This window comes from Pteropus medius, unplaced genomic scaffold (genome assembly GCF_902729225.1).
Source record: "Pteropus medius unplaced genomic scaffold, Ma_sr-lr_union100, whole genome shotgun sequence".
Lineage (NCBI taxonomy): Eukaryota > Metazoa > Chordata > Mammalia > Chiroptera > Pteropodidae > Pteropus > Pteropus medius.
Window position 1 is genome coordinate 32,413,444 of NW_024344378.1, and position 25,795 is coordinate 32,439,238.

Below are 25,795 nucleotides of genomic sequence, written 5' to 3' on the forward strand. Positions count from 1 at the left end.
AGATGAACATGGGGAACATTATGTTAAATGAAAAAAATCCAGTAATAGAAGACAAAGACAACATAATTCTACTCATATGAGGAAAAAGAAAAACTACTTTTTCTCTCTTTTGTAAAATAGTCAAACTCATAGAAGCAGACAGTAGAATGATGGTTGTCAGGATGTGGGGAGAGGGGGAAATAGGAAGATGCTATTCGACATGTACAGAATTTTAATTAAGCAAAGAAGTTCTGGAGATCTGCTGTATAATATTGTGCTTATAGCTAACAATATTGTATTTTACTTAAAAATTTGTTAAGAGGAATAATCTCAAGTTAGGTTTTCTTACAACAATTAAAGTTGAATTTTAATAACTTTATCAATAATAAAACTAAATATTTATGGAAACAATGCAACTGAGTGGATTTCAGATTTGTAAAGTTAGAATCAAATAATTTCTTTACAGATATATGCTTTTTTTTTTTTTTTCCTTGAAGGGCAGAGGATCAGCTCTTCAGAAAAAGAAAATGAGGAAGAAAGGAACTGGTGACCATTAGGATTCCTGATTTGGCTTGAACAGACAGTGAAATGCTCCATGCAGTCCCTGTTACACTTAGCAGGTGAATCCTAAATTCAAAAAATTTTGTGCTGCACAGAATACTAAAAAGTGATTTTTATGGGCAGATAAAACACGTTATTTTTAAAATTCATTTTTTTTTGTTTTGTTTTTTTTTTTGCTGAGAGAGTTTCACACAGAAGAGATACAGAATTAACTTAGTTTCTTATTGACCAAAATATAAATATTTATACTGATATAAACAAAACCAACAATAATAAATACCATTTACTGAATTTCTTCCTACAGTGTTCCGATTGCTGAGCTGAGAACTTATATATTAAATATTATTGCCAACATTTTATAGAAGATGAAATTGGTGCTCAGAAGGGTACATATCTTGGCTAACATCTTGCATCCTGTAATTGGCATTTAGATTTTAACTCTGAGCTATCTGATTAAGTAGTCTATGGAGATATCTCCATGGAAATTTTTGCTAAAAATCTATAAAAGTTGAATATTCCTGCCACTCACTCTCCAATTTTTGGAAGTAAATTTTAACCATGAAATGCTTCTTTGTAGCAAAGTAAACATTCTTTTGTTAAGAAAATAAAATAATTTTTTAAATAGAGCTTATAAAATACTAAATTTACCAAAGGATGTATTTTTATATCACATTATTTTTTTTAATTAAGGAGTATAAAAGCATAATAAATATAAATGATATGTATTTATTGCATAACTGCATATCTTTTTCTCATTGTAGAAGATAATATCCTAAGCATTTTGAAATAGAGATGTGTTCAAAGGCAGTATTTTGAATCACATGAAATGATTAAAGACTGTTAAACATAACCCAATTTCCACTTTTTATTATTTCAGCACAGATGTCAGTATTCTTTTTTCAAATGTTGCCTAATCTAAGTCTGATCTCAGGAACAGTTCTGATAATCTAGATTCACTAACACAAGTACATGATCAAGTTTATGAATTACTTCATTCAATGATAGCTTGTTCTTAATAGGACCACAGTTCTTATTTGTCTAATTTCCAGAGAATGAAGCAACAAAATTGGAATTTCAGCCACCAGTAAGAATAGTGAGGTGATTTGCTTACTTGTTTATTTACTTATTTTAATTTAAAACTACTTTTTCTCTCTTTTGTAAAAATATGCCATGTCGGCAGCCACCCACTCTTCCTACATGTAAGACGGACATTAAAGTCATACAAAGTATCATGAAGATTCAGTGAGGTAAAAAAGAGAAAGAAAATCGATACCTCTGGTTTAAGAAGGGAAGGCCTCAGCAGTTGTTGTTGCTGCCAAAGGAAATTAAAATAGAAAAAGATTTAGAAAATAATTTAGATGGAAAGGTAGATTATGATTGAAAAGAGAGGAAAAAAGGCAACAGTTTAAAATTGGTTTCCTTGGGATTATGATTCATTATTTATATAATAGCTACTAACAGCATTAAATAAAATTTTGAATATTTATGTTGGAACATAAATTTATGAAGAATTTATTTGTATAATTTCATAATTGTGTTAATTAACATCAAAATTAACCTTAAATAAAAATTTATAATAATTTTCTTAGTTTGAGCTTCATAGTACAGTGTGACTAATGGTTCTAAAAGCACTTAAAGTATCACACATTTTTTAACAAGTTTAATCTTGTTTTAAATTGCCCCCTTTTTTTCTCCCCAGTCTCATTAAGTGTAATCAGGTTCATTAGGAAGAAAGGTAGAACACACAAAATAATGATACAGGAAGAAAATATATTCATCATTGCTTCCTATTTTTCTTTTTATCAAAATGTGGATTGCCCGTACTGAAGTATTAAGCATGTTTTCAGAAATTCTTTAGTGATTAGGGAAATTGTCTTTCCTCAGATTTTGCAAGAATGACTTTCTACTGCCATTTCATTTCACCCATACTTATTTAAAGGTAATATAATCACTATTGGTTTGTTTCATGATAATTTATACTTTAATCAGATGGAAACAAAATTCACAATTCAAATTTGGGTTATCAACTCCTTGTGGGGGAAAATAGTTAGACAACATGAATCTTAAAGTAAGCAGTGGGAAAGTGGGCAGCGGAGTTCTGAGAGATATGTCTACCACTGAACTAACTGTTTTAAATGGCCAATAGAACAAACAACTATTTGACTGAACTAGAACTTTCCATGATACAGTTGTTAGTGAGTTAGCCTACTTACGGTATTCATTTGAAAGGGTGGGAAGTTTAAGTTACAGATATTCTGATTCAATTTGTTAGCTATTATAATTATCTCTGAAAACCAGTTATTCTTAAAGGTATTCATCTTAATTTTCAAATTATTTAGGACTTATGCATTCTAAACTATTAACTAATCAGGCCATATGCTTATTTCATTCTCTAGACTGAGAAATTGCATGCTAAATCAAACATACTAGGTTCTCAGTGACTTCATTGATAGTACCAAAGACTATCAATGAAGTATTCTTAGCCAGAATGCCCAATATTTTTTCTGTAGCCTGAGATTCAGATGAACACAATAGAAAAGCAGTAATTAAAACAAAACAAAACAAAACAAAACAAAGAACAAAAACCTCTAAGATCTCTAGTTCTAATGTGATAAGATGAAGATTTGGACTGGTAAAAAGCACAGAAGTCAAGTGATCTTACAGTTTGCTAATTAGGTTTATAGCCTCAGAAAAATAAATTTGGTGGAATCTCACAATGTCGAATGATAGTAATTTAGAAAAAAAATTAATGTATCCATTGAAGAGGTAAGCAGTTGATCTTTATTTACCCATGGAATAGACTTAAACTACCCAAACAAAGAAGCAACATATACAAAAGAAAAGAAATAGCACAGCATACTTAAAAGTTTTATTAAAATAAAGAAAAGTATCTTAGTTTTGAAAAAATATATATCGGTCCTTGATATAACATAACACCATAAGACCCTTACCTCTGATGTATAACCTCTCCTGCAAGGCAGAAATGAAGAAATCAGTATTAAACAACTTGGTTTGCTAGATTAAATAAAATTTTAGGTAAGGGTGTTTAAAAAATATGAGAAAAACTGAGAAGGTAATTTTTACTAAAAATTATTTCAGCGAGAAATATATTTTGTGGTAGTATCAAGACAGGAGGATCAAGGTTTTATGCCTGCATTATTAAAAATAATTACTACCCCAATCCTTATTCTATATGAACACCAAAACATACATAATCTATTTTACCTCACTGGTCTACAATAAAACACTTTGACTATTATAATTGATTGGAATAAAAAAATTCTATGTCATCTCTGTCCTGGATGTCTTGATACATATAAGATACTCATTTGGGAAAAGATGTTTTATACATGAAAAACATGTTTCAGAATTTAAAAAAATCATGACTAGAATATATTCTTCCAAATGTTCGTAAGATTTTTTTTGTTCATGTTAATTTATTCTAAAAATAGTAAATGCACAATATTACTAGCTTTTGAGAGTTAATTAGACATGAAGCATCTAATGAAGTGTGTATTACATTAGAGATGAAGTGAAAAAGTTTTTTAGAGATGTAATAGCTAAACATTCAATATTGCATAAAGATTTATAAAGTTCATGGACTACAAGTTTGTGAAACATCTGACTGCTTGAGAAGGAAAAATGCATAGGCAGTTTTCAATGTCGGATGTCATTAATTATAAATATTAAATTTATTATTTATTAAAGAGTTGACCTAAAGTATTAAACTGGTGCTATGGACCATGCTATATGAAATCAATAAAAAAAACTTCAATGAAGATTTGTTATGAGGAGATATGTACATAACTTTTTAAAGTCCAACACAATAATCTCTGTAGAAAATTTCTTTAAATTACAAGGCCTTCAGAAGACAAATCTACTTATCTGAAAGCATCTTTAGTGGTTAAGACATTGCTGACTGAAATGGTTGGTGATAATGATAATATAATAGCTATCGTCAATTATTATTTGTAATTTAATCCTATCGGCAATTTATTATTTGTAATAGTTCTGTAGTGAGATTTTCAGAGTGCGTATGGGGTTCTGCCAATAGTTATGGTAATGATAACCCTTCTAGAGTATTTAGTTTAGACATTTTTAACTTTTACTCAATTTGTATCTTTCAGAGATAGAGAAAGCTCATACTTAGATTTTAAAAATTAAACTGCATCACATACATATTATAAAATGTCCAACTAAAGCTAGATTCTATTTTCTAAGACATTAAATTGCCTCTTTTCTTTAGCAATATTTCCATAATTGTGGGAAATGACATATCAATAGATGAATACTAATTACTCTTCTATTAATCTTTTTGTTGCCTTTCATTTGGTTATTTGTATTGTTTGTCTTAGCTCAAAGGCAAAAAATGACTTAGAAGAGATACACAACAGAACCATATGTATAATTATCTGTGTGCTTTTAATAAACATGACACTGTTGATTCCTTATAAAACCAGTCATATAATATTGATACATAGTTCTGTTTAGTTTATATCTAATGTGTGTTAATTATTTTACTTTACACCATTTATATGTATTATAGCTTACATTTTAAAGTAAGAAAAATGTATGATAACCTGTTGGTATTCTTTAATAAGGTATTTAATAATTCTTTATGCATTGACTGAAACAAAATAAATGCAGAAGCAAAAAGTGCTCTTTTTTTCTAGAGGATGGTTGTCAGGTTGTGGGAGCTTAGAAGTTGAGGAGAAGAAAAATATTTTGGCTTGTGTAAACAAAGAATATTGGAATAACAGGTGTCACGTAGATTTTCTAATTGACATTTATAATGAAACTGGGAATCTCTGAATATGTGTCAGTAAAAGGCTAAGTTAAATATAAAATGTGGGTGTGGATATTTCATTAGAAAATTATAAAATACTGATAAAATTTTTAGATTAAATATTATAAAATGTTATAGAAAAGGACAATGAAACATTTTGGTAAGCACCTAAATTGTTTAGATTTCTTATATTTTTTTTTGGTAATTATTTAGAGATTTAATTATTAAGGAATCCTAAGGAATTATCAAGAAATTTCACATTTCACAGAATTCGACGCAAAATAGATTAAAAAGACACACTCACATTAAAAGCTTTCACAATTGTGAATAATACCTTCTGAGAGTCCGCCAAAAAGCACAAGTTTTCATGCACATGACCAGCTGCCAACAAAAACTCCAACTGAAGTTTTTCAGTGAAAGAGAGAAAAAAATCATATTCAAGAACCCCAAGAAAGAAATTATTCTTGATTTGAATGAAAAGAATCTGAAGCAGAGGAACTAATGAAAATAATTAGAATTACAAATTATTTTTGATCTAATATTAATTAGGGGTACCAGACCAAATTCTTGAAGAAACATCACATAAGAGTTGAACAAAACATTTGAAATGATGCATGCTGGGTCCTGAACAATGGTAATTAGCAAGGAAGACTTTCGCTTGTATTTTGGAATTGTGCTTTGCTCTGTGCTGACTTACATCTTCTAAAATATTAAAATTGTAAAACAAGTAAAACAAATAATGATACTTGCATTCTATGTGGAAATTTCCAGTAAACAAAATTTATTCCATATGTTAGATAGGGAAAACAAAGTAATTACTTGATAGTTGAGTGTCTCTTTCATTAAGCAGGTAGGAAGATAGTACTTAGCTTACGCCTCTAAGAATTTAATAAGTTGAGCTCTAAAATATGAGAACTACAACTATAAAAATGTCTTCCTATAGTAAAAATTTATGTCTCTTTGACTAAAACAAAGAGTAAAGGCCTATATAAAACTATTAATAGTTTACCAGATATAGTTCCTCTTGATTTCTATTTAAAAAATTTTATATTTTGTCTATACACTACAGTCTAAATTTCAATGATTGATCCATAGTAATTAAAAGTAATTTGGAATAAAGCCAATAAGGCCCTTTTCTAAAATTTTAATAGTAAGCACATTTTAAATTGTCAAATTAATGAAAATATTTATAATTTTATCAATGAAGTAGTAACTAAATTCATAGTAGATAAACCTTTATAGACATTTACTTAACCTTCTTTTGCTGAAACTGATTAGAATTTCTTTATTAAACATGAGATAAATACTTTCTTTGAAGGAGCTCTTATGATAAAATTATAATTTACAAGATGATGTAATTATGTAGACAAACAAAACCAAAGAGTACTTGAAACATCTGTGGGAACAATGAAATGTCTGACAAAAGTCAACAACTCAAGATTTATTTTTATTATAAAGAAGAAAAAAGAAAGCACAATGGGAAATAAATAGATAAGACAGCAATTAAAAAGCAAAAGATTTATCAAATGTATAAGCATACTAGTAAGATAAAAGCAAGCCAGAGTAAAAGATGTACTTATAAGAAAATAGGTGACTACATCTTAGAGCACCTGGAATTTATTTTGAAATACCATAATGTCTGTTGTCTCCTACATTTTAAGATAACATTTTAATTTAGGAGTATTTTTTCTTATTAAATACATAGGCTTCAAGGAAATAACAAGACCTACGATATTTTTTAGCTTTTTTGTAATAGTCTGCTTTTTCTTGGAGCACTCATATAAAACTATGATGAAAAAGTAAAAGTTACTGCATTAACAAGATAAACAAGCCATTGATTTAAGTTGGATATCTAACTTTTATGCCCATATATTCCCATTAAAAAAATAGGTTGAAATTACTTACTTTTAAAATAAATGTAGACAAATAATGCTACTTCGTAGTTAAGAAAATTAAGATAAATCTATGAGTTAGTAATGATGATATTAATAATATTTTAAATTAAAAATGAGGAAAAAACAGTATTGCATTGTGTTTAGAGTAAAAAATGGAATCTTCTTTAATGTTCAAATTTGCCTCCACTCGAAGATTACGGTCAATAAAAGAATTGTCCAGTTAAAACAAGAAAAGCAACATTACAGTGAAGTAGATTGACTGAGAGATTGTTTTTCAATTCCCTCGACAATATTGTGCAAATTCTCTTGGTTTTGTTTAGATGTCATTTCCATATTTGTTAGCTCTGAAGGGCAGTTAGTTTGAAGTTTTGGGATGTTTGTTGGTGGATAGTTTTTTTCTATTTGACTGTACATGTTAGCTACCGACTTTTCAAGTTCTGCTAAGTTTTTAACATGTTTGAGTATTCCTTTTGGTTCTCTTTGAGCAACTTCATTACACACTGTTGTTGATGTTGACAGCTGTGTTACAGAGGACTTCATTTCTTCAACTGGTGTCACACTGACAGTGTGTTTAACAGCTGGTATACAAACACATGTAGTGGATGGAACTGAAGTTGAAGGAGGTAGTGGAGAAGGAAAAAGAAGAGGTGGTGGAGGAAGAGAGGGAAAAGGAGATTGAAGAGGTGGAGGAGGAGAAGCAGAGGGAGGAGAATGGGGAGTGAGGGGGGCAAAAGGAAAAGGAGGAGGACTAGGAGGCTGAGAAGGATGAGAGCAGGAAAGAGCAAAAGGAGTAAGGACAAGAGGAGGAGGAGGAGAAGGAGAAATGTTTGGTGGATGGGGAAGATTTTCGAAAATGTTCCTCTTGGTTTCAGTAGTCAACATACACATGGTTGTCTCTCTCCTAAAGAGTGGAGAATTTAAAATGCAAGGCATCGAAGGAGAAAGTTCCAAGGAACAGTCAGCAGGAGAAATGATGACATTAGGTTCTGATTTGAGTTCCACAGTTCTTGAAACAGTTGGCAAAGTAGAGATTGAGGAATGAGACCAAGGAGAAGAAAATGAAGAGTCTGAGGACAGAGATTCCAACTGGTCTGTTCCTTGTATAATCAGTGATTCACCTTGCCTTATTTCCTCTTTCTCTGTTAAGCTGGCATCTTCAGCTGCAAGCAAAGGATTACTACTACCTCTTTTGTTTGGATAGGTTCCAGTACTTTCATTTTCAGCTCTCTGCCTGTTGCTTCGCCATTGCTCCAGATCTATCGTATCCAGTCTATTGGGCAGTCCCCACATCGGTCTCCTAGGTGAGCAGATGTTCTGATTCCACATCCTCTGAATCTTTTCTCCTGGATGCCTTAGAGACTCATTTTTGGCTTGTGTTTTGGGTAAAAATGAGCCTACAGAATCTGTTCTTTGTGAAAAGTCTGAATTTGTTCTTTGATCTATATTTTCCTTATAAAGGGTGTTGTGGGTACTTAAGGCATCCTCATCAGATATCAGTGAGAATTTTCTTGCAGACTTGGGCTGGTCGTTCTTAAGTGATTCATCTATATAAGTCTGCTTGTGAACCTCAATATCATTGGAAGAAAAGGGCATAACAACGTGCTGATGTTTCCTGTCTTCTGGAACTGATTTATTTCCCCTGCTTTGTTGGAAATGGTAGAGAAGGAAAAGACTTGAAAGAAAAGAAGATAGTGAAATGTAAGGAAACAGGTCGTGACATAGCTTTCCTGAGAAAGATGTTTTTATGGTTCTCATTACTACTTCAAAATATAAAATGCCAAATAACAATAATCTACTGAAGCAAAACATTACTTTCATACCCCTGGTCTCAAAAAGGAAGAGCAGAAACGCTTGAGAGCTGTGAGTAGCATGAGAAATATTCACTTAAAAAATGTGTCAGTCTGTACACTGATTTTTATTTTCAATTATTTTAATACAGCAAAGTATCCATGACCACACGTAATAGTTCTCTCATGTATAAATCACAATTCTTCAATTTGCAGACTGTCATTTCGGCTAACAGTTTCATATTTTGCCTTGGTTCAGGATACTCAGAGCTGAGTGTTTTGGGGAAAGAGGATTCTTAGTTGTGTCTTATTTATACCTGTCCATTATGTCTCATCTCAGTAATTATGTCCTGAAGCTAAAAGTACTTTCTTATCTGAGATTAAAGCTTGTAAGATACTACAGAAAGATATTTTTCTATTTTCCAGATTAAGAGAATTAAAGTACCCAAGCACAGATGGGAGAATTTCTTTCAGAGTCAAAGTCACAGCTAAGAAAATGAATTTACACTATAATCTTGACAGAGGCTATTTCTTCTAATTCAATTTTTGCTTAATCACTTAAAAAATTATATATTTTACAAATAAGAGAGAAATTGTTGGTGGTTCTTTTGAACGTGATTTGGATCAAATTTTAGTTGACTAGTTTTACTGAAAAGATTTATGTTGATAAAACATAGTTTTTATATAACTGGAAGATTTTCTTATACATGAATACTGAGTCATAGTGGCTGTTCACCATAAATAAACTTGAATAAACCAAAGGGCACAAATAAGTGTCTCTGATGAAAGCATTGAGACTTTTCCCCATGAAAGGCTGGGGGACTTGTGGTTTTGAATAGTCTCTCATTAGACTTTGCTCTCAAGCTCAGAGTAACAGATTAATTTTTGTTATTGTTGCATATTTACCCATTGAGCAGAAATGAATTAAAAGGGAAATATTTTGAATAAAAATTAAATAGCCACATTGAAAGATTAAGATGACAGATGAGGAAATAAAATGATACATAAAGCCAAAGCCGTTATTGTGTCCTTTAGCAAAGATATAAACTGCAAGAAAGAATTCTCACAGGTCGACTTGGGGTATTGGGACCACCTGAATAATTCAGAAAGTGGACAATGTGCATTAAACACATAGAAAACACTTCTAATCTTAAAAGCTCATTTTTTAAAAGATGGGCTTGATACTGTACAGCAGTTGTTTTTGTGTAGATGTGTTCTTGGTTTAATTTTCTTGGAAACAGTTATCGATATAATGATATCACATCACTTTTGGTTGAATGCTATAGGTAAATATTTTTAACAAATTAAAAATAAGGAGGATTTTAAAACTTCACTTGGTAGGTACAGATACTATCAATGGGAACACTTGTTTAAACTCATGCAATTTCAAGAAATCAAAAGAGAATGAGATGTGGAAGATATAACTTTCTATTTAAAAGTAAATTACTCTATAGTAAAAATTACTTTATAGAGTAAAATTGACTTTATAGAGTAAAATAGCACTTTATCTATTCTTTTTTTTAATGCCCTTGTATTAGAATAATATTGTTTACTTACTTATGCCTATGTATCCACAGGTGAGAAAGAGAAAACATGTGACAGAAAAAAAAAGTTTTAACTATAGTTAATTTGTAATAATTATGAAAATATTAAAAGGAAATAGCTTTAAGCACTTAATATGTATTCAAAAGAGAAAATGCATATTTATATATTTCCTTTGTATTTATTCATAAAAAATATATATAATAATCTATTTCCTACACACAGGTAAAATTCATCTCTATGAAATATGAATGATTTCAGTACTAAAACAGAAATTTTAAATGAGATTATAAGAATTGCTTCTATGCCCCAACTGAAAAATTAGTCCACACTAATTTATAAAGGAGACATAAGTATTGTTTGGAAGAAAGTAAATGTACAAATACTATAATATCTATTACAGAGTAAATATTCAATTTTTATGAAGTTATTACTTCATGAAGTTTTTTTCAAAATGACCTCTGATTTTTGTCTTTTAAAAACAGTTGATAATAATTTGTCATTTATTTTCTAGTAACATTATTAGGATCCCTATAAAAATTTTTGAATAGGTAAGTTAAAAATTTGTTAAAGATAATTAAATGTGTAGAACATATAAGAATTTAATAAATACATATTAGAATTGCAAAATTCTCTACTAAATAATAATAGATAACACAATTTTTCAAATAAAAAGTCCTTAAGTGTTGCTATTTGAAAATTATCACCATCGAACTATATTGATTCCAGATGATTCTACCTTATACTTGCCTTTGTGAAATACAGATGACTATATATCCCTCATCATCTTACATAAAACACAATTAATTTGACACCTAAATCTTTTTTAGTTTCTAAATATTTTTGGTGGACAGAGGTAGTTAACATAGAGAGAATCAAATCATATTGGCTCAATTCCTACATTCACCAATAAATAAAAAAGAGACTATTATTTTCAACTTATAAAAAAAGATAAAAAATATATATATGTAAAGTGTGAATTCTGTATTATTATTTTAGAAGTAGATGAAAGTGTTGAAGTTGTTTTAAATTCAATTTTAGAATTAAAATATAGAACAGTAAAATCAGTTTTAAGATTTTAAAAATTATTCTTAACATAACCTTGTATAATAGTATTAATATAGCAAATAATATTGATACATATCTTTAAAACCAGTTTTTCCATTAAACCACGAATTTCATAATTTTTGAGGCTTGTTTTATTCCTACTAGTAAATGCTACAAATGTAACAGTAGAATGTGTATTAGTCCCTCAACTCCACCCAATTCCAGTAAATAAAAGGTTTCCTGAATTTAATTTAGTCATATTCAAAATTTTATAATATTCCTAGTTGTTTTTCATTTCATGTCCAGAAAGCTATTCTTGAGTATTTAGAGTATAGACAAGTTAGATATCTCAAGAAATTTTGTTTTGAGGATGCATCATTATAGAAACAGCTGTATAGTCTTTTAACAATAATTTAAAAGCCTCTTTAAAAATGATTTAATATTGCTTAGAGATAGTATAGGAAAAATAATTAAGCTATCACTTTAGTCTTTTGAGAGGAATATGATAAAGAATTTTCTAAGTGCTTGGGTAGTTAATATTTAATTATTTTCATTCAGATTTTAATTACTTTATGATGTTCTAAAATAATGTTAGAAAAGTCATTGATTTTAGACTTATACAATTGGTTTATGTAACCGGGTAGAGGTTGACTTTTGATACCAAATCATGAATTACTATTTTATGATTGTGCTTTAATCTCCTTATTTTCTATGAGATATAAAAGATTTCATAATCTATTTCTAATTTGGAAGAATGTCTACACGATTCTAAAGATTTAGAGATTAAATATAACATTCAAGCTATTCATCTGCAAATATCTCCTTATATTGAATACTTCTTTTTTTAAATCATGTTTTTGTTTGTATTGTTTTATTGGTTATTAATTTTCGATTTAACTTACATTCTCATCTTAACAATTTTCTGCTTTAAAAAATGTAATAAAGTAGTCTGCAAACTGCTTTTCAACATTAAGTTGAAATTAGATACTCACCACAGAGCATCCATCAAAACCCATTTACTTCTTAGAGCCCCTGAAAGGTCTACTCACATTGTGCTGTCCCCAAGTTCCTCATAGAGATGCACGCCTGGAGGTGGTGGTGGTGGTGGGGGTGCGGCCACAGGTGCCGGGGCAGGCGCTGCTGGTTTAGCCGCGGGTAATGCAGATTGGATTCGTGCTGTCTTGGTGCACTCAGCTTGGCGTCTTTAATAAAGTAAGGATGTTTTATAAAATTATTTTAGAAATCATATGCTTATCAATACGCTACCTTTTAATAATAGTGGACAGGTATCAGAGGAACTAATGTTAAAAAAATCTTTTACACAAGTATTTGATTTTATAAACTGATATATTACAAAGGCATCTCCACAGGATGTCATTTATGAACACTCTCTTCCATGTAGTTCTTTAAAAATATTTACCACTTGATTAGAGTGTGGAATTCATTCGAAATATTTGCAAAGTTAAATGATAAAATTAAAGAGAAAAGGCAAAATATTTACAAAAACATGATTGACAATTGGTAAGTCTTAAATGGATTTCTTTCATAATATGTGGCATATAGATACATATTTTTTTTTATTATTCATCTTTTACCTATGTAAATAGAAGGCAGACAAATAACACATGGTTCTGGGTAGGCTGACTATTTTATGAGTATTATCTGTGGTTTCTCTTTTCATATTTCATAAAATCACGTGCAAAATATTAGTAATTATACTTACACTTTAAACCTGTTTGAGAAAGCAATGAGTAAGGAAAAAGGAGAAAGCTACATTAGAAGTATTGCATTAATAATACTTTAATTTTTGATTTATTCTAAATTATAAATAATGTACTGATTAGAACTCTGATACAGATTTAATGACATAGTAGGGAAACTAAGTATTTCAATTCAGAAACTGAAAATGGTGAGCACTTTATTATTACTGTCACAGTCATGTGAACTGTTAAAATGTTTGTTACAGGAAAACAAAGAAATGAGATAAATGGAATAAGATACAACTGGATTAAAACATGGGTATGTGAATTTCAACTTTGACAGAAATGGAATATTAAAAATGATCTGATTTTTATAATTGGCTTCTTGGTTTACTGTGCTTAAAGAATATGAAAAGAATGGAGTCCGGCAACAAGCTCTGACTACACTTGTGGCCTCATTTTGAAGATGACAGGTGCCATTCCTGCGCAATGAATTCATGACACTTTTTTCATATTTACTTCTTGGTTTCCCATGCATAATGAATTTTCAAAGACACATCTTAATATAAAAGAATAACCATTGATTCTGATCTTATTTACAGGCAGAATATGAAGGTACAAAAGTTAGGTTTTTTAAAATAGAATTTTACCTGGAACATGAGCAGTGTAAAATTTCTTTTGTTTAACTCTGTTAATCTATAAAAAGCATCAACTAAAATTAATTCATAGAGTGTTGAGCTGCTTACTAAACTAAAAATAATCAAAAAAATGCATCTACAATATATTTAAATATTAAGCATCTGAAATTTTTGTTAAAATTCAGATCACTGAGTATAACATCCAGTTTTTGATCATTGCATTGTGTGTTAAATATGTTTCCTCACTGATATTATTGCTAGTAGGATAGAATAAAGCTCTTTCGAGAAATAGTTGAACGAAAAAGGATAACTGTAATGTAGATTACACTTAACATGAAAATTAATATTGGGTTGAAAGCTTATTAATTAAAAATTTTGTCCAGTATTAAGTTTTTTCATAGGCTTTAAATTTGGCATATCTTTTGATTGGAACTCTAATATATCAACCTAAATATTATATCTGTAACTTCACATTGCTTTTAAGATGGAAAATATTCCTATAGCATCTTCATGCAGAGCATACTTTTTAACTTTCACATTGGAATTATCTTACCTAATTTAATTCAAAAGAAAATTCTCAGTATTAGAGAACAAAGATAACAGTTTAAGAATATGTAAGGACTTTCCCTGTAGGTATTTTAAATGATGAATAGCAGTTCTACCATTATTTCTTACTGTTTGTTACATTAGCAACTTGTGATTTATAATTCTTGTTTGTTATTTTCATTCTGTGGCACCTTCAGGGCTACCTCTTTTCTAAACCTATTTCCTATATTTTCACTAATCAGAGATATACTTAAAATGCATAGTCCTCTATCACAAAGGTTTCCCATACCTAGTGTCAAATAAAGAAAAGCTTACTAGCCTGTCTCAGGGAGAGATGTTTAAATTAGTTATAATTATTTTGAAAGGCCTAAGTAATAAGAATATAGATATTTTAAATGGATATATTTGCCTATAGGAACCAGAAAACCTTAAAGCCTATACAGCCAAAATATATTGTTAGATGTTAAAATATAAGTTCCATTGAGGTTATCCAGGAAGGAAGAAACCACATGGAAAATTACATATGCTGTGTTATAATTTTAAAATATTTTTACCAACATTGATCATTTGCACAGAAGTAAATTTAACCTTATGGATAAAAACTTAGCATGACAATGTAGTTAGGTTATGGACCTACCTTTGGAATTGGCTGAAATGAATATCTGCATATGATATTCCATTGCCTTTTCCCCAGGATACCTATTACCGTCTCTTTCAAGGCTCTTATCCTGATGAAGAGCATAAACAAAGACATGGGAGCTAACCTAATATTCCTATTGGGTGAGAATATATTAAGAGCACAGGTACATTGAGCCATCTGTGAAAAATGTACTGGACATTTGTATTATTTTCCTTTAAAGGAAGGTCATTTGGTATAAGAAGGATACAGTAATCCCAGAATGGTTGCACCATCAATATTTTACAACAAAACCATATTACCAGAGATAGTTTTTCCATAACACCTTCTTGAAGAACTATCCATATTTAGCTTTTATGAATACTTACTGTCTGTAGCTGACCAATACCACCAAGATGGCAGGAATACAACAGAGAATGATGATGAAAGCCAGAGCCAGCAAGGCACCTTCTGTGTAGCCTAGACTTTCTCCTCGTTTTTTAATGCTGGTCACTGCTTCTGGAGTCCGGATCTCCAGAATGCGTCCTCCTTCCCCATAATATGGTTGGAAGTCTTTATTGATATCGAGCAGTTTGCCATCCAAAAATCTTTATTGTTAGATAAATAGTAAAATTAATAATATTAAAAGAACAAGAGCTTTTTAAAAAATAAAATCTTTTGTAATATCTTTTAATATTTTTTAATTGAAACATAAACTCAGACAGAAGTCTTATAAATAGGGAAAGCATATGTAAAAAGCAATAAAGAAGAGTAATTACCCATCTATACACACATATCAAAAATATTAATAACAATGACCCTTACTTAATATGCTTTTAGACTTGGGAAAAGTCATTATCAATATCATTAAACTTTAAATCACTATGTTGAGATTATTTATGTTATTATGTTATTCAGGTAGAATAAAATATAATATTCTAAATTATATAGCAGTTTAAAATTATATTCCCGCTATTTATCTTCTTGGCTCTTCAGAATAATCCCGTAAAATAGGACATTATAATACTATTTCATTGCATATCACAAAGCTATACAGTTATTGAAACAAATCTGAGACACCAATTCAATTCTTCAGACTTAAAATCTATATTTGTGTTCCACCACACAATATTAAATATCAACAATATTAAATATCAAACTAAAACAATAGTTTATGGGCAAAGATGAACAAATTAGAAGGTATTTTCTGCCCCCTCCACAAAAGACTAAATAAATAATGCATGTAGTAAATCAGTGTAATCGGAATGACAAAAATTGGTAGTCAATTTAATCTAGTATTTCTGGCAAACTCTTCCTTTAAATAATGCAATTCCGACTATGGGCATTGAGTTGAAGAGGAGAATCAAAAAATAATTGCTATCTAATTTCATTGGATAGAACAATTTCATTGCATATTTTATGCTGTAATTAAAAGGCTTTTTTTCCCAAAGATAGTCCTTGGGATCACTTGAAAATTCCCTTACGAATTCTACAATAGTAATATAACATTTGTGTTCTTAATATAAAACCACAACATGTCAGGTTTTTTTCTTTTCAATTTTAAGATTTTTATTTATAAAGGTCAAATATTTTACTATAAAACATTTGAAAACACAAAAGATTTCAAAAAGCAAAATTATTCATAGGGCCACAGTGCAAAGACAATCACTGCTAACATTTTGATATACTCAAGTCAAATCTTTTTTGGGGTGATTCTTAATAAATATTTTGTATCCTTGTGATTATATGGAATATACAAAGCGAAAATATTTTAGAAATATATTTTAATATTAAAATACCATGCTATAGTTGAAAATTTGAAAAACACAAGAAATGTTTAAGAAAAAAATGAAAATGACCCCAAATTTCACAATCAAATTATAACCAAAGATGTCAAACTTGTGCATTTTATAGTTGATTTTATGCCTTTTTGACACTTTTTAATCTAATATTCTGAGCAATCATGCTGCTTTCAAATCTAGTTAACACACTATTCATATAGATTCTATATATGAAAAATATATGCCTGATATCACATATGAATTCCACAAGGCAGTTTATAAGTCTTCCAATTTAAGAAAACTAATGGCTTAGATAATTCAATTTTCATTTTAAGCTACACATTTTTTAACTCAGGTTTTCATACTATGACATAAGGCAATTAGGATTTTTTTTTTTACAAATATACTTTTGTAAATGAAAAATATAATTTTATTGCAATTTTCCTAGGTCATTTTAAAACATGCTAAAACATGTAATGAAAGATCAGAAATAGAATAAGATCATTAATTGCAAGGAAAAATTTTTCCCCATATCCATTCCACTTCGATATTGTTGTTTTGCTTAATAAAGTAAATCAGAGGTAAACCACATTATTTAAACTAGATGCTAATCATTAGTTTTTCATTTATTTGAATCTTCAGTATTCTGATGTTATGGTGTTTTTTTTTCTGGACATAGGAAGTTAAATAAAGCTTTATCAGAACTTAATAGGCAGATCTTATTTTAAACTATAAGTGTGTTTTTAACACTATATTCTAAATGCAGTTCGTAGGGTTTAGAGGTTTTCTTTACCTTCTTCATGTCTCATTTACTATCTGGACAGATTGATATTAAATAGGCTGGATATACTAAAAAGGTATACAAACTAAAATTGCATGTGCTTTTAAAAAATTAATTATATTTTATTTTAAAGTAATATAATTTGTTTCAAATTTAGTTTACTTTAAATCTGTTCAACAAAATTTTACTGTTTATTTTAAAAAATGAAATAATGATTTAATACCAACTTAATTTTTAAATCTGTGGGTTTTAATAAATAAATTGGTAAATAGACATTTACTAAATAAATGTGCCCCATCTGAACATATATGTAAATTTGTATATGCATATATTTATTTATATGATGTTAAAGATATATAGACAAAGAAAAATAAACTCTAAAATTATGAATCTTGGAACATATATGTGTATTTACAATACACATCTATAAATATGTAGAATATATATCTATGGTTATATATCAATATATATTTTTCAACTAAACTGTTTCAATTTAGATAAGAACCATATTCTAAGAATCTGTTGGACACTAGGTGTCACTAGAGTAAAGCAGAAACTAACATTAAAAAAAAAATGTATACTGTTTAGAATAACTTCCAAAGGAGAATATGTAGCAGTGTTTTGTTTAAGATTTTGTATTTTCTTTATTTTTAGGATTTATAACTCAAATATTCAAATTCACACCAGGATGAAATATCATATAGGATATGGACTTAGATGGAAGAAATTATATCCTAGTCAAGAAAAATATCAGATACTAATTTTTGCTGATTCAATAATATCTTGAGGAAAGGTAGATTTGTTCTTAAAATTTAAGCTTACTAACATAACTGCAGAAAAACTTCCTCTTTAAGAAAGAATCTGTATTTTCTTCTCAAACAGCCAGAGCCTTTGGAGCAAGAATGGAAGCTGATGCGAGGTGATCTCAATAAACTGCTCCTTGCTTATAAGTATAATGGACCCTCTAATGCCAAAAGAAGAATAGACTCTCTGAAGTTACTTTATCTTACTCTTGGACTTGAAAATTTCTAGGCACGAGAACCTAAGAATTGTCTCTTAGAATATTTTTGCTTAAACATTATTTTCAACAACATTTGGGTGGGCTTTAATCTTTAAGTACTTATACTCATAGCTTTATATCAGAATTGTCTGTGGGTGATATTGTAACCAGAGAGCTGTTACAGACAATAAAAGTACTTACTTATTTACCCCAAAATCTATAGAAGGACATTTTGATTGTTTCCATGTCTTGGCCACCAAGCATAATGCTGAAATGAACATAGGAGAACATATATTTTTACGAATAAATGTTTTCAAATTTATGGGTAAGTACCCAGGAGAGGGATTGCTAGGTCATGTGGTAATTCTACTCTTAATTTTTTGAGAAATCTCCATATTGTTTTCCATAGTGGCTGTACCAATTTACATTCCCACCAGCAGTGTATGAGGGTTCCTTTTTTCCCACAACCTCTCCAATACTTGTTATTACTTGTCTTGTAATAGCAATTCTAACTTATTCACAGTGGCCAAGACATAGAAACAACTGAAGTGTCCTTCAGTAGATGATTTGATAAAGAAGATGTGGTACATATATACAATGCAATATTGCTCAGAGTGAGAGAAGATGAAATACTGCCATCTGCAACAACACAAATGGATCTCGAAAATATTTTGCTAAGCAAAATAAGTCACATGGAAAAAGCTGAGAACCATATGATTTTACTCATGTAGGACATAAAACTGAAAGCAACAAACAAGACAGACAAACGAACAAAATCTCATAGACACGGAAAACAGTATAAAGGAAAAGGGGGGAGAGTAAGGTAGAAAAGGATAAAAAGGGTCAAATATATGGTGATGAATGGAGATTTGACTTTGGTGAACACAATGCGATATACAGATGATAGATTATAAAATTGTACATTTAAAACCTATATAATTTTTATTAACCAACATCACCCCAATAATTTTAATTAAAAAAGTACTTACTTAAAAAGCTCATTTCTGTCAATGGCTCTGTTGGTTTGGGGGTCGATTGCATAGACAGTCAAGTCACATTTGGTGTAATCTTCTAGAGAAAAGGCATCTCCATGCCGGCGAGCACCAATGGACTCCACCACAACTTTGGCACCAGGGATTTGCTCCTGAACATAGCGATCTAAAATCCTATAAATCAAACAGAGTACACACATGACATTCTGACAAGCTTTCTGGGGGAAAAAAATCACCCTTAACTTGAAATGACATTTAGTAAATGAAAAATGATGACAGCCTGGATTTTGCTAATGTTTACCGAATATGAACTCTTGGAAAAAAAGCTATTTTTTCAGCATTTAACTTCTAGTGATGCTGGAAGCTGAATAAGGTAGAAAGAGGTCACCAACTATGTTCCATTTAAGTCTTGACACTTTGAATTTATGATACTATTTGAGCTTTTACATGGCTCATGGGACGTGCCAACTATGTAGTACAAATAAAGCTGTCTATGCTTTATAGGAGCCATGGGGTCTTAGAACTCTTGAGTTCATGTGGTTGATGTTATAAATTACACTTCCCATCAGATTCTGTGATACAAAGAACATATACCAAGGTGCAGGATGAGGATACCTGTTTTCTTGAACATATAAAGATCTTTAGAGCATCATAGCAATGGGAGAACATAAAGATATTTTGCTATGGCAGGCTTACCAGATTAAAATAAAAATATTGCATTAAAATCTCAGAATCTGTTTAGAGGAATACAAAAAAATTAAAAGATATATCATTTGGTGTAGAATCAGTAATATTCAATAGAGAAGACAGAAATAATATTAACCTATGGGTAATTTTCTGGAAAATACATTTTTAAAATCTAATTACATAACATGATTTTAATTAAAAGTACAAATTATTGCCATAGAAATATTTGTTTTCTACAGTGCCACAAATGGCAATTTCCTTAATGTCTTTTTCCTTATTAAAAACTTTATATTATTAATCCTTATAGGTTAACATTAGAATGCATATTTTAAAATATTCAGACATATGAATATTAATAAATTAATTTTAATAACTATGCATGACAAAGATTTTTAAATTTATCTATAGATTCAGTGTGCTTTTTGGAGCCCATGCTATAAGGCATTTGAGTTTAGGGAGGGAAATATATTCTACATTTCTTTGATACATCAGAAAATAAATTTTACTTTAGATGCCAAAATTAATCTGCATTCTGCTCTATTAAAAAAAAAATGCCTTAAGAGTCTGAGTGTGCTTGTTTTGCCCTTGTTAAAAGACCAAGCAGGATACTAAACTTTGGAAGAAATGGCTATATGATTGAACACAAGTCTATGGTGTACATGATAGGGGACATTGTTGATGAAAGTGAAGTGTTTTGTTTGTCAGTTTTTCAGTTTGTATAGATCAGCATAGTTGAAGGCTCTCCTATTGAAGCACTATTCATTCTTTTCCTTTTATTCTCATCACCTCAGACCTGCTGGTCTCTCTGCCTTACCAATATCTTTACTGATGAGATCTTTGCCGAAGAATAAGGGAAAGAAGATGTGAAAAGCAGAATGAGGAATAAATCCACTCCTCAAATACTGGTGAGTAGTTGAATGTAGCCTCCTTGGAAACTTGAAGGGAATGGCTACAGTGGAAGACTTAGTCTAACATCACCCAGCCTGTGTTTCAGGATTCTTTTCTTGAGAGACATATGCACACTTAACAAAAATAAGAAAGGCTTTGGAGTCAAACCACATTATACTCTTGACATTTTGTAGGAGGTACAAATAATAATAACTTAGTGGTAAACAGCACAAAGGTTTGGCTTAAGTTTTCAATTCCTTTACTTATCAACAGCATAACCTTAGATATGGAATTTTAAATTCTTGGAATCTCAGTTTTCTTAACTACAAAATGAGAAAATCATCTGCTGCGTGAGATCATTGTGTAGATTAATTGAACTAAAGCTTTTGCTCAAATCTTTGCAGTTTTTAGCACATAGTAACTGTACCATAAAATATGATTATGATTATTATTAATTTTGCTTAAACTTTTGCAATAATAAACTTTTTCACAGCATCTAATTCATTCAAGACATTTAATGAATTTGCGGAATTATTAAGAAAGCATTTTTCTCACTAGTACTATTAGTTCACAAGTCAAAAAACAAAGACATGTGAGTATATGGTTAAATATATTACAGAAGGTGGTTATCTTTTCCAATACTATAATTTAACAATTTATAATTGCTGCAGTGCATTTATGTATTGATTAAATATGATCTAAAGGAATCCTTCATATATGCCTACATAAATTATGTTTTCCTACAAGGACAAACTTGTATTTAGCTTGTGCCTTTTTCTATATTTCTGTGAAATATCGCAGAATCATATGTGACTAAAAATATAGATGTGAAATTATCTGTATAACTGTACTAACTTTTACATGGTAGCAGGAAAAAAATAAATCAATAAAGTCTAAAAATGAATTATGTCATTTGAAACAGTGGCCCCCAACCTTTTTGGCACCAGGGACCGATGTTTCTATGAGAATCTAATGCCTGATGATCTGAGGTAGAGCTGAGGCAGGAATGCTAGTGCTGGGGAGAAGCTGCAAATACACATGAAGCTTTGCTCACCTCCTGCTATGGGGCCTAGTTCCTAACAGACCACAGATCAGTACCATCCGTTGCCTGGGGGGTTGAGGACCCCTGATTTAAAACATGTAACATCTTCTCCCTGAACATTTTTTCTTAAATGTTTAGAGATCTTTTGGGATGAAATATCTCTTATGATAGAAATATATGTCCGAATTTGAGTTCTTTTCATCTTTTTCAGATAAATATATGTGAAACGAAATTTAATGCTTTAAAATTGAGAACACATGTTGTAAAAATCTATCTTTCCACTTAGCATCTATATCTGTATACCTAAGCATTTCTACAATGTTTATCTCTATCTTTATTACATATATATGTATATAGGTTACATTACCTATATAGGTTACATTACCTATATACATATGTATGGTATTTTTTAATGATTGATTTTTTAACCCTTGATCCTCAAATATACATAGATAGGTACACGGTTGCTTCCTAAAGATTTTTTTACCTCAGATTTTTAAAAAATACAGTCACAGACTTTGAATTAACTCATAAATTAATAACAATGTTTAAATTGCTCTTATATATTTTACATTAAATTATTACTTATATCAAGCCAATCGATACATAAATTATGGAATCAAATCATGATAATTTATTGCACATAAATTCATCGAGAACATGCCTCTTCAACCTGAAGTGTTTGTATGCAACTAGCTCATCATTGATTTATGTTATTATGTTTTTTTTGTTTAAAGCCTTTAAAACTTGTTCTGTAATAATAATATATTAAAATATGTACTAATATATAATATATAAAGTACATATTATATTACATATTAATATATTTTATATTATATGTAGAGAGAGATCTACAATGATGTTTCCGTAATCTATCATATCTGTGTCATACAGACCATCATGGAGATGTCTATTATGATGTCTATATCATGTTAATAATGCTTAAATCCAGGTGGTATGATTTTGAGTTTACTATAAAAAGTTTATAAATCTTTCTTCTTTGTATATTATGCTGCTTGAATTTCTTATAATGTGCAAAATAAAACAATATAGTCATATTTTAAAAAACTCTTTAATACCCTATTTCCTCTTCCCCAACTAGAGAAAAAAAATCTTTATATAAATCTCTATTTTTAAAGTTTGAATATGTAGAAAATTAAGTTGGACTCATAGTAGTCTAATAGAGTTATAGCAAAACTCAGGAAGGGGTTAAGTGGGAACATTTTCATTCACTCATTTATTCATTCAACAGTTATTTACTGAATGCACACCATGGACCAGGCACTATTCTAGACACTTAGGATATATCAGTGAACAGAATAAAGATCTCTGACACCACAGAATTTGCATTCTCTTTGAGCAAGACAGACAAAATAATAAAATAATAAAACTGGTAATAAAATAAAATAAAATAACTGGAGTGTTCAGGAAAAGTATCATTGAAAAGTTGATATTTGAGCAGACTTTTAAGAGACAATGAGTGATGAGGATATTCTGGGTAACAGTGTTCCTGGAAGAGAAAATTGCTTACCACTTGTGCAAAAGCCCTGAAGCAGAAGTGTGTGGCTAGAACCAAAAAGCTTGTGGGGGTAGATCACATGGGGACTTTTAAGGATTGTAAGCATTACCTTTTGTTCTGAAAGAAATAAATCTATATTGCTGAATTTTAAACATTGAAGTAATATGATTTACCTTACATTTAGAAGAAGCACCCATGCTACTATGTTGAGAACAAGTTTAAATAGTGTCTGAGGGCAGAATCAGGAAAACTGGTTAGTAAAGACTTTAAGGAGATGAAGAATTTATCAAATGCTCAATCTATTCAGTAATTTGGAGAAAGACGACAACGTAATCCTTGATTATTAGTCATATATGAACCTTGTAATTCAGTTCTATTATATACATCATTTTTATGCCTGATTAACTATGCATCAGGCATAAATCATAAAATAAACCAATGCAATACTTAACTGTATAAATACTTATACTAATTAATGGTTGACCTAGTTAATTGCTTTTCGTAGTTCATTTTAAAAAGGCTAAATTTTTATAGATCATTCTTTGTTTAAAGAAGATCGTAGAGACTAAAGCTTAGAAATCAATTTATAATGCTTTATAATCTTCCTTGAAGTGTGTATCTAGACATAGATGGCTCTTAAAAGAGGGTACTATCTTTCCAGAATTCAGGCTGCTTCTTTCTATCATCTTTTGTATTGAATATGGAGCACAGATCCCTGCTCTGCTCCGTCTCAGTTACCTTGAACTATCTGAATGATTTCTTCGTGAAGTCCAGTGTTTTGCACATAAGGAAACGTTTTTATAGTGGTAATGGTATAACCACACTATTATGCAATATGATATTGAAGCTGGCTAACATCTCAAGAGGAGTGAAAGTTATACAAATCACTAGGTACTGTAAATACTGTTTGATGAAACTTTAGGCCTATAATGTAGAGAAAAAGTCATTCCATTCCAATGCAGAAATAATCATAATGATAATGTAGACATATTTATTAAATACAATATTCTGCAAAAGACTCTGAAGAATTGAGAATTTTCCACATGTGGCCCACACATGTCTTAGTCCCACATGTGTTCCTTTTCCAGACTTTCTTGCATATGACTTTGGCTTCTATCTGCTCCCCTGCACCCATCTTGATTCCCCAGACTACCTGAACAGTGGCTGCTAATTCATAACAGCAAGCCTTCTGTTCTCAAAACTAGCTAGGTTTCAGCCGATCCTCTCCTTCTAAAGCCCCATAAAACATTCTACCCTCCTTCCCCAGGGGCTGTGGGAAACTTCCCATGCCTCATATTTTCAAATAAAAGCTTATACTAATAGTGCTCTGATTGATTTTCTCCTATCATCTTTTAGTCACCCTACCTCCCCCTCACATTGGCTTTATAGAATTGTTTTGGAGATGTACCTAATATAACAATTAAAAAATAAAAAATAAAAAGAAGTCTAGGGTTCTTTTTTTGGACTAGCTTGGGGTTTGTGTTTTATACTTTCATAATTGCTCATTGGTTTAATTCCTGACATAAAATGTATGATATTTGAGACCTCTAATAGAGTAATACTATTTGGATACAAAACAAAGACATAGATATTGAAGCACGTTGACTAATTATACTCTTGGAAAAATAAGATTTGTGTTCAGACAATACCTCCTTTTATACTTGATAATGTTAAATTTACCTAAGCCCTGTGCTCCAGGAAAATAGCAAGGGTTAAGAAATCCCCCAACTCTGTTTTGTTCTAGGAAACCGCTTACTGCTTAAGAAACATCTTTCCTCCTATGGCTTAAGATTCATAAAAACTCATGGACACCCCTTTGTTTACTTAAGACAAAGCCAGTCACGATTCCTATAAATTCTCATTCTCTACCTCATAAGTGATTAGTTGAATTGTTTTGTCCCCGTTAATCAATCAGAACAAAATTCGTGTTAACCAAACATTGGTTGTTTCTCTTTTTCCTCCAAGTCCCTGAACTTGGACCCACCCTTAGCCTGAGACAGCAAGCATA

At 30.3% G+C, this 25,795-nt stretch overlaps 1 protein-coding gene across 2 annotated transcripts in view; it reads right to left on the reverse strand.

The window, feature by feature from the left end:
- The window catches only part of PCDH15 (protocadherin related 15), a 730,119-nt gene that overhangs the window by 8,229 nt on the left and 696,095 nt on the right, over window positions 1-25,795 (reverse strand). For both annotated transcript variants that reach the window (XM_039871826.1, XM_039871827.1), the window contains exons 29-31: window positions 19,649-19,825; window positions 15,487-15,705; window positions 12,647-12,799 (exon numbers count right to left, since the gene is read on the reverse strand). In XM_039871826.1, coding sequence (XP_039727760.1) covers window positions 12,647-12,799; window positions 15,487-15,705; window positions 19,649-19,825 — 549 coding nt within the window. The remainder of the gene's footprint in view (window positions 1-12,646; window positions 12,800-15,486; window positions 15,706-19,648; window positions 19,826-25,795) is intronic.